Source organism: Epinephelus moara, chromosome 3 (assembly GCF_006386435.1).
Source record: "Epinephelus moara isolate mb chromosome 3, YSFRI_EMoa_1.0, whole genome shotgun sequence".
NCBI classification, from domain to species: domain Eukaryota; kingdom Metazoa; phylum Chordata; class Actinopteri; order Perciformes; family Serranidae; genus Epinephelus; species Epinephelus moara.
Genome location: NC_065508.1, coordinates 38485596 through 38495840, shown reverse-complemented (window position 1 = coordinate 38495840; position 10245 = coordinate 38485596). Strand labels below are relative to the sequence as shown.

General features: G+C 38.7%; 1 protein-coding gene across 1 annotated transcript in view; it reads right to left on the bottom strand.

The window, feature by feature from the left end:
* Positions 1 to 557: 557 nt before the first annotated feature.
* Positions 558 to 10245, bottom strand: part of kptn (kaptin (actin binding protein)) — an 18834-nt gene continuing 9146 nt past the window's right edge. The window contains exons 6-12 of the mRNA XM_050035869.1: positions 9002 to 9075; positions 8023 to 8129; positions 5663 to 5767; positions 5433 to 5496; positions 5153 to 5288; positions 2484 to 2657; positions 558 to 1039 (exon numbers count right to left, since the gene is read on the bottom strand). Of these exons, the coding sequence (XP_049891826.1) occupies positions 884 to 1039; positions 2484 to 2657; positions 5153 to 5288; positions 5433 to 5496; positions 5663 to 5767; positions 8023 to 8129; positions 9002 to 9075 (816 nt within the window). The 3' untranslated portion in view covers positions 558 to 883. The remainder of the gene's footprint in view (positions 1040 to 2483; positions 2658 to 5152; positions 5289 to 5432; positions 5497 to 5662; positions 5768 to 8022; positions 8130 to 9001; positions 9076 to 10245) is intronic.

The window sequence follows — 10245 nt, the reverse complement described above, 5'->3', positions numbered from 1 at the left end:
TAACATGAGAGTTGCCATTCAGTTAGCAGGATACCTACTTGTGAAGTGTTAGCCCTCATGCACTTAATCTGGTCTCGCAGAGGGCATTAAATCTGCCAACAGTTCAGTTTGTCAGGTGTATGCAGCATTTTTTGTCTGTCTGCATTGCATCACATTTTGCTGCAATAAAAATGACTAAAGTCACATGACCAGAATGAAAACTTTATCTTATGAGATAAAACTGATGTTGACAAAGTTTTCCTATGGGGAAATAATCTGCAGTTGGAAAAAAGGTCATAAATCGCAAAAATATTGCAATATATTTTAATCACAATACTCAGCATATCGCAATATTGCAATAATATTGTATCGTGACCTAAGTATCGTGATAATACTGTATCGTGGGTCTTCTGGAGAATCCCACCCCCAATGAAAACTGAAGGAATTCTAGCTCGGAGAAGTTTTAGCTGGTTGCAATCTGCAGTTCCCTACTAGACAATGCCAAGCCCCCTAAATCTTATACACTTCACTTTTAAGTTAAATAAAAAAGACAAAGAAAGAACACAGTAACAAAATGGGCAGTAAATACCCAACAACAAAAGTAGTGGGAGGGTTTCACTGAATGTGATTTATTATCTACAAATGACTGTACACTATCTACAGTACCTCATATCACAATGTGAGCTCTTCAGTCAGTTTCTTTTACAGTCACCTACATTCAGTATTTGACCAAAAAGCAGAGTGTTATTGTTTTGGGTGGCTAATGTTACATTTGATCTTTTAACTTGTGTGTAACTGTTCAGGAATACATGCCCCTGAGAAAATCTGTCAAGTTCCACCTGTAAATGAACCAAACGCCTCAGTCTGAACCATCAGGACTCACACATGGAAACAAAATACACAGTTAAGTTGATGGTGTACACTCCTCTTTCTTAGCTGGAGCATCTTTCTCCTTAGTGTCTTGAGCTTCAGTTGACTCCAGCTCAGAGCCAGCTGCCAGCGCTGACACCCTCAGGGCAAGCCGCTCAAGGACCAAATCAGCAGTACTGGTAAGAGTATGCTGAAAAGAGAAGGAACAAAATAACACGTCACATGATATATACAGCTTGTCAGACAGAACTTGTACAAGCTGAAGATCAGCACTGAGCTTTGCTTTACAAATGGCACAGTAGTTGTCTTATTGGGGTCTGTGTTGAGCTAGTGTTGAATGCATAAACGTGACAAAGCTGAAAGGGTGCATCAAGTGCCATATTTATTGTTAGCCAACTTTAACCGCTCAGCAATGGCGAATGATGCTTCACAAGGCATCACATAATGAAACATAAAATCATTTAACTGGAGAAAAGCAAAAGAAAAAGCATCTTGTTCAATGATTTGGTCATTATGTTTTTGTTACTATCCTTGTTATTAGTAGTAGTAGTAGTAGTAGTAGTAGTAGTATTAATAATAACAATAATAATAATTATAAGAAGAAGAAGAAGAAGAATGACTTTATTAAGGACACAGAGAAAGGTCCATAGTGTACCACATAAAAACAGACAATCATCTATGTACAAAAACAGACAAGACAAGAAATACCCTACAATACATTAAACAAGTTCATATAAAAAGCCAAAATTCAATAAACTGCACCCACAAACATACTGGAGTGCCAGTGGCCCCTCAGTCTTGATGAAAACCTGACTGAGCTCAGCTCAGGCTTGGCCAAGGCCTGGATGATACCATTTTCTGAGACAGAGAGCCTGCACGTATATCGATATATAAGATTTCGTATTAAGGCAGGGCAGGAAACACACCAACATTTACAAACATTTGGATGGCACTACACCATCGCTGAAGTTTAAAAAGCAGTCTCATTCAATCATTATGAGCCACATTAAGTCTCTGCAAACTTCGACACTGTCTGTGGATATCTTTATCATCGAATAAATCATTGACAACGTAATGGCCGAGATATTTAATCTCATCACACACTTTAAGAGCAATATCAGATAAGAAGAATTCAGGAAATACTAATTTTCTGTATTCTTACTTCTAACAATCATAATGTTGCTCTTATTGTCATTATATTTGATGTCAAAATCAGCACCATAGATTATTAGATATTTGTGTTGCTTCTCTTCTTACTCTCAAGCTTATATGGATTTTATGTGAACATGGATAATGGATTGTTTTTGACAACTACAGACCACCACAGACAAAAGGAACAGAGACAAAATAGGCAATGCGTCTGTAAAATCATTTCAGATCAATTCTGCTGCAGTTTCTTCTGGTGGCCAGTAGAGGTCAGCAATTACTTGATGCATGAATTCACTTCTCTATTAGAAATATCTTTTTTAGTTCAAGAGCGCGCTTTTGTGTTAACTTAGTAAGCAGATGACCTATCTGTTACTGCAAGATGCAGAACAGTAAGATCAACAGCAGACAGGCACTGGCCCTGACAGAAAGCTACAATGTCACCATTAGTATCATAGATCACTGTTAGACAGCTTTCTGCTCCATACCTGTAAGATATGCAGGCCCTTTAGTGTGAGGACAGCCAGCTCTCTCAAACCATCCCCAGTTAAGTCTAAGTAGATGACAGACAGCAAAGGACTCTTGAAGCTCCGCCTCCACTGCAGCTGAAACTGTCCATCTCGTCCTCTCCCTGCTGGCTGAAATTTGTAACACAGAAGTTCCTGTACAACAGAAAGGCAGATAACACTGTCATCATCAAGATCTTAACGCAGCAGTCACTCATTTTAATCAGATGCCTGAAAACGCAATGGCATTCTAGCACATTTGGTGCCTAGACAAGCCCCACTCAAAAAACATGTCATTTGCTACAGCTCAACAGTTGAAGTACTGCACATTTATTACCAAAAGGCAAACAAACAACTTGGCTAAAAATAAAAAAATATGATAAAAAATATGTGCTAATTTGCTTTGAGTAAAATATTGTACATGTGTTATGATTATCATATTAATTAATAATCAATTACAAGTTAACTTGTTCAGAAAAATAAACAATAAAATAATATATGACATAGTAAAATAATAATAACTTGTACAAATTAACTTTCTGATTGAACTAGGGATGCACCGATTTTGAAATTCTGGGCCGATACTGATACCAATGTTTAAAGAAACAATTTGGCTGATAGCCATGTTTTTATATAGGTGTTTCTTTTGTTTTTGTTGTTATTTATTCTTCTTTTGTGCCAGGGAAACACAGAAATCTACACTATAAAAAATAATTGAACAGTTTTAAAGTCATTCAGTCCTTCATTACACTACCTTTGAATGATCATAAATTCAATTACACACATCTATGAAGCAACTTTTAACATAACCTTCTTTCACATGAAAAATAAATCCCAAAAATAAGCAAAAAGAAAAGAAAAGCCTTTTAATTAGCCTTTTAATTATATATAATCATAATAATTTCCTCTCTGATATCGATTTTATATTGGTGTGAAAACATCAACACATTTCTCCTTCAAACAGTTGTATTTATCCCAAAAAGCTACATTTTACAAGATTACATTGAATACATCATGCGAACATAATTTACCTTCACCTAATATTTATTTTTACTGAATAGAGCTTGAACGCTTCACAATGTAAATCAAAGCAACCTCCGTGAGCTGATCGTTCCAGCCATCGGCTGCTTAGAGGAAATGATATCTAGCTCTCCTCCTGCTGATTTCATATTCTGTCTCTCCATATACTCTCCTCTCAGTAGTGTATTGGTAGTTGAGTGAGCACCAAAGAGCTTGTATCGTTTTGACATGATAACTATACAACCTTTCGGGGGTTAACGTGACGTCAGATAACTCGCCCATCTCTGTCAGAGAGCTGGGGTGGAGGGCCGGGGGGCGGCAGGAACCCAGAAAAACATGCTATGTATGTTTGTTGTTGTGGCCTTATGTAATACTTAAATTAATAGTAATAATAGTATTAGTAAAAAAAAAAAAAATAGCCAAAGGTGCCCTTAGCATTCGCCTATACTGCCTATGCCACCGGCCAGCACTGCTGAAACGTGTCATGTTTTATTATATTCAATTGCTGTGAACCTTCTGTATGTCATTTTTACAAGTCCCATCAAAAGACCAAAACCAACTATGAATGTATACCACTAACAACTACTGTGTGTGTATCAAAGCCTGATGTATCTTCCTCCTCTGTGCCATAGAGCTCCAAAAGAGCTCCTGTCCAAAAACTGCTAAAAATACATCAGTGAGCCAGACTGTTGCACTGGGTAACATGTTCCTTATTTATTGTTGGGTTGTTGGGACATTGTACTCATCACTGTTGTTGTTATGGTTGTTGTTGTGTCAAACAAGTACATTGCTGTGAGAAAGAATTTCCCTTTGGAGATAATGAAAGTCAAATTCAATTCAAATTAAACCAGCCCATGTTTCCACCAGTTTTGAGTGGAACCATTGTAATCATGAATGTGTCATCAACTCAGGGTGTTGCACAAACCAGCAAACTTTTGTTCTGTTGGGACAGATTTGTTATTTGTCAACAAATACGTTGTATTTGTTTTTACCCCCCCCCCCCCCCCCCCAAAAAAAAAAAAAAACAAGCAATGGCCAACTATAAATGAGACCACTGCACACTCTTTGAGAATTTCTCACTTGACTTTTCCATCCTCTCTTTCCAACCTGTTGAATATGACACGCCCACTGATGTTTACGCAGTTCACAGTTCAGGTCAAGGAAAAACTGCAAATTTTTGGTTCCAGCTGAGAACCAACTTTTTCCGAACCAATTTATTTATAGTCTAATGTTCTGAACAGTTTAAAATAAGGTGCAGGAACTGGAAAATAACTGGTTCCATGTTGGAAGAAAACAGGTAACACTGTAGTTTATTTTGACTCAGTCCCATGAACACCATCCTGCTACCCCAAACACTCACAAATGCACCAAATGTGGATTAATCCACCTCTGTAAACAGACCCCGACAAATTCACTACTTCCCCATTTGAGTAACATTTGAGTAACATTTACAGTGTCCAGCTCTTTTAGGGAAATACTGAGCCTAAGTTACAGATAAGTTGAAAAGAAGGACGAAGGCATCATTGCCTTTGATCTTTTCATGGGATTTATTGGTAACAAATCTAGAATATGTCCAGCTTTGTCCTTTAAAGTGCTACTAATAAAGTCCACTAGTAAAGAGAAGCTCTGACCTGCCCGTACGTTCCCAACAGCACCTCCTTCTGCCCGTCAAAATCCAGGTCAATTACCAGAGCACAAAGCACTGCATCCCACTGGTCACTCTCTGAGAGGCACACAGGGTGAGACAAGCCTTGCTCCTGGACATCTCTGAGAAAGCACACACACACACACACACACACACACACACACATAACACAAATACAGCCTAGAGCCATTTTCTCAACCAGAGAGATGAGTGAAAATGCACAAAACTGAGTGATCACTCCACTGATAAAGTTGTCAGATACTGACCTGTAGACAACTGCCATCTCTATAGTACTGGTTACTAGGAGGTTGTAGCCTTCTGTCTGCACACCTGAAGAAGAAAAGACAGAGAATCAAAATCCTTGTTTTTTTTAAACAGACTTATCCACAGTGACAACCAGACAAGTTAAACTGTTTATCCAAAAGAGCAAACTGAAACAGAGACAGACAGGGACACAAGTCTGGAGATGTGAAAGTGAAACAGAGCAGTAACATACTTTTGTCTCCACTGGGCTGACTGGACTCAGTTTGGACTCTCAGAGGGAACAGCAGCACTGACGAGATTGGACTGTCAAACTGGAACCGCCAGCTCTGCAAAACCTCTGATTAAAAAAACAAAACAAAAACAGATAAATGATTTATCCTTAAAGCACACCTTGGCATGGACCTACGGTATTAATGATCTGTGTCTTGTAGTCATTTAATTCAGACCCAAGACAGAATTTATACACGATTTATATTTTGAAAACTACTTGTGCAGTTAAGAATTTACTTATTGGTATAATATTTGTAAAGCCCCTGCAAACAGGTACACCCACACAGGTGACATATATGACTTGACTTTGACTGAAATCACTCCCTATTTATTTTACACTATTCTGACTGTCTACCTGTCTGAATTCTGAGCGTGAAATGTAGTCACAATGTAGTTATCTTTACAATTCCCACACTGAATGACACCAGGAGGTCTGGGCAACCCTCCAAGGATATACCTCTCCAGACCATCACTGACCCACCACCAAACCGGGCATGCTTGATGATGTTACAGGCAACATAACATTCCCCACGCCGTCTCCAGACTCTTTCACGCCTGTCACGTACTCAGTGTGGGTTGTCTTGCTTTTGCCTCTCCATTTCACCTGTTGTCACTTTCATTTGCACCAAAGCAGGTGAAGTTGATTCACAATCACTTGTGCTTCCTACATGGACAGATTGATATCCCTGAAGTTTAACTAACTTGGTGTTACACTGTGACGATTAAGTGTTTCCTTCATTTTTTTGAGCAGTGTATTTGTGGCAGTTCATTATCAAGCAAGAAACCAGATATGTCTATTTAGCTCCTTTTACAATAAATTAATCTATTACAGTAGTGTTAATATTGGGTTTCATTTACATGTAACTGTCAGTGATGGAGACTTTGCAGCCATTTTGCCAGAGGTTTGCAGACACACTTCGGTAGTGTTTTGACAAAGAGGGAGCTATGATTGCTGTCAAAAATTCCTGACATCTCAAACTTCATAAAATTAGAGGAAGAAGTAGGAGACAGAGCATTCTTTTCTAACTCAGCTGCTCCTAGTGACAGCGTGAGCCCACCAGAACACTGCATTCTGAAAATGCAGGGCTACTTGTGGTTCCCAGAGTCTATAAAATGGCCCAAAATTCCCAGAATTCTCAGAGTCTCCAAAATGGGAGCCAGAGCCTTTAACTATCAGGTTCTTCTTCTGTGGACCCATGCTCCAGTTTTGGTCCAGGAGGCTGACATCGTCTCTACATTTAAGAGTAGATTTATGCAGGGTTCAGACTACACAACATTTTTGTCCATTCCGACAGTCACTATGTCAGATTAGGCAATGGTGGAGTCAAAATCTTGTCATGACTTGGCTGACAGACATGACAGACTACATGTTGGTCCACGACCAATCTTTCCTGGTCGTCTTTTATGACATGCGTGATGTCATCAGATTATTCTTGTCCTGTTTTTATCATTGTTACTATTATTATTACTTCGGTCAGTATGGCTGTTCATGTCCCAGCCAAACTTTCATTGTAGTAATGAAAAGCATGCCACCAGATGGCAGGAGCTACATTCTAAGTACTGCATGAAAACTATGCAAGTCACTGAATCCTCCACAACAAGTTCCTGCAAATGTTTCACAATAAAAGCCTTTTTAGAAAATGAAGGGATTCTCTCAAAAGAAATGAAAAGGAGTTTTTAATTTTAAAAGAAAGTGTGTAGTTGGAATTGACGGTGCGATGCATTAAATGTTACAGGCCAAACAGGAGCGGATTAAAAATTAAAATGAAAAAAATACTGAGGAAATGAGAAATAAAGGCCTGTGTCTGGAAATAAAGGCCCATTTCTAATGTATTCTGTTTCAAATGAAACTGGTGCCCTTTGCAGTTGTGGTCAGTAAAAGCCAAGACACTATTTGTGAATTTTATTCCTTTATATCCTTCTCCATGATGAAACAATAACGTTCTTTGCTTGCTTGATGCTAATGGCGCACTCACCGGGTTGCTTAAGTGCTTCTACTGTTTCATGTTGTCATTGTACAGTCTGGATACATCAAACTTGATGTCATAAACAAGTTTATTAGATACATGTTGTACAGTGTAGCTTGCACTAAAATTATAGGATTGATAAAATCTCATAGCCTGTAGGAGGCTTTCGGTATAAGCACACTGGCCACATATATAAGGCAACATAGGAGTGTGGTCAAAAGGGCAGATATGTTCAGCATACATGGAGGAAGGAAGGCAGGACTTCACTGTATTCCTCAATCACACTTTGGGAAACAGTGTGAAAAGGAGTCACGTGTTTGATCTGAACCATGATTCTGCATTTGATCTCCCTCACCTGGTCCTGTCTGGCTGACCAGAGCCAGTCCAACACAGCCATTCTGACAGCCAAACGCTGAGAGTCGCCGGTCACCAGCTACACTCAACATATCCAACCATAGCACACTGCATGGAGGGAGGGAAGACACAGAGGGTTATGCATCATACATACATATAGCTCAGCTAATGACAAACAGTATTTGCTTTTTGCGATAGGACAGTCGTGGAACATCAATTGTTTCGCCTTCAGCTTACAGGTACGCTGGTGATGTTTGACTTTATTCTCTATATATTGTATCATTGCCTTACTGTGAGCACTGTTTTATTATGCTGATCTGATCTGTTCTGTACGACATCTATTGCACGTCTGTCCGTCCTGGAAGAGGGATCCCTCCTCAGTTGCTCTTCCTGAGGTTTCTACTGGTTTTTTCCCCGTTAAAGGGTTTTTTTTGGGGGAGTTTTTCCTTATCCGCTGCGAGGGTCATAAGGACAGAGGGATGTCGTATGCTGTAAAGCCCTGTGAGGCAAATTGTGATTTGTGATATTGGGCTTTATAAATAAAATTGATTGATTGATTGATTGTTGACTGATTTCTGATCAGTTGGATTTTATATTGTCTGTTGTCTGTTCTCTTTTGTAACCTTTAGTTTTAAATTTGCAATGGCACTTCAGACTGTCTTCAGATATTTTTGCGACTTTTTTTTGGGCTTTCTGTATTTTAGTAGTCCTTTGTAAATCAGATCTGAGTGGTTTTAACTTTGACATTCTTGTATCTACCAGATCCACTGGCTGAGCATAACCAGGATATTCTTTTGACACAAGCTTTGTGAATAAAGTAAATTAAATTATGCAGGAAAATCATGAAGCTGATGAACCCACAAAAACATAAAGTGACTTACAAGTTGCTGATGGTCTCAATCATCCAATCCCTTACCTGACCCCACACATTCAAACATAACAGATTCATAGCTAACAGTCCAAAAGGACCTCAGACTAACTTGCTGGGCAGTTGTTGTAGTTCAGGGAAGAGTCTCTCCACTGGCTGCTCTTCAAACTGGTGGAGGGAGGCGTTCTGTCGGAAACAGGAGAGTCACGATGAATGATGCTCTGATGTTAATGTTGCATGATGGATCAAAGTGAACGTCTCCTACAGATATGCAAAACTCATTACCATCTTGTTTCATCTCTTCTGCTACGAAAAAAAAAATCCCTCCTGTATCTTTCATCCTGTTTAATCCACAAGTCCTCTCTTTGACAGAACAATGAATCTTGTTGTTGATTCCAGGGTCAAGGATGAACTTTCAAACTAAATTTTTAAGTAGATGAGGAGAGCTTAAAGTGAACATCTATTTCTACAACAGCTGGGGAACTCTACTGAGGAAGATCACGTGATGTGATTCTAAGCTAAGATTGTTCTGACAAATGAATCTTGGGTGTGTGTGTGTGTGTGTGTGTTTATATGTGGGGGTGGGAGGGGCGGGTTTTCAATATGTATGTAGTATTTTTGTTTGTTTTTATTCTGTGAAGCACTTTGTGCTGCATTTTTAATGTAGGAAAAGTGCTATACAAATAAAGATTGATTGATTGATTGATTGATTGATTGATAAATAGTTTGGCCATGACTTTTTTTTATGCATGGGAACGAGATCATTTAAGTTCCAGATGGCTGTCCAGAGACATAAGAGTGACATCAAAAGTTTGAAAAAGAAAAAAAGGTACACACATACATACAGTGGTGTGAAAAAGTGTTTGCCCCCTTCCTGATTTCTTACTTTTTTGCATGTTTTNCAAATAAAGATTGATTGATTGATTGATTGATTGATTGATAAATAGTTTGGCCATGACTTTTTTTTATGCATGGGAACGAGATCATTTAAGTTCCAGATGGCTGTCCAGAGACATAAGAGTGACATCAAAAGTTTGAAAAAGAAAAAAAGGTACACACATACATACAGTGGTGTGAAAAAGTGTTTGCCCCCTTCCTGATTTCTTACTTTTTTGCATGTTTTCCACACTTAAATGTTTCAGATCATCAAACAAATTTAAACATTAGTCAAAGATAACACAAGTAAACACAAAATGCAGTTTTTAAATGAAGGGTTTTATTAATGAGGAAGAAAAAAATCCAAAGCTACATGGCCCTGTGTGAAAAAGTGTTTGCCCCCTAAACCTAATAACTGGTTGGGCCACCCTTAGCAGCAACTTCTGCAATCAAGCGTTTGCGATAACTTGCAATGAGTCT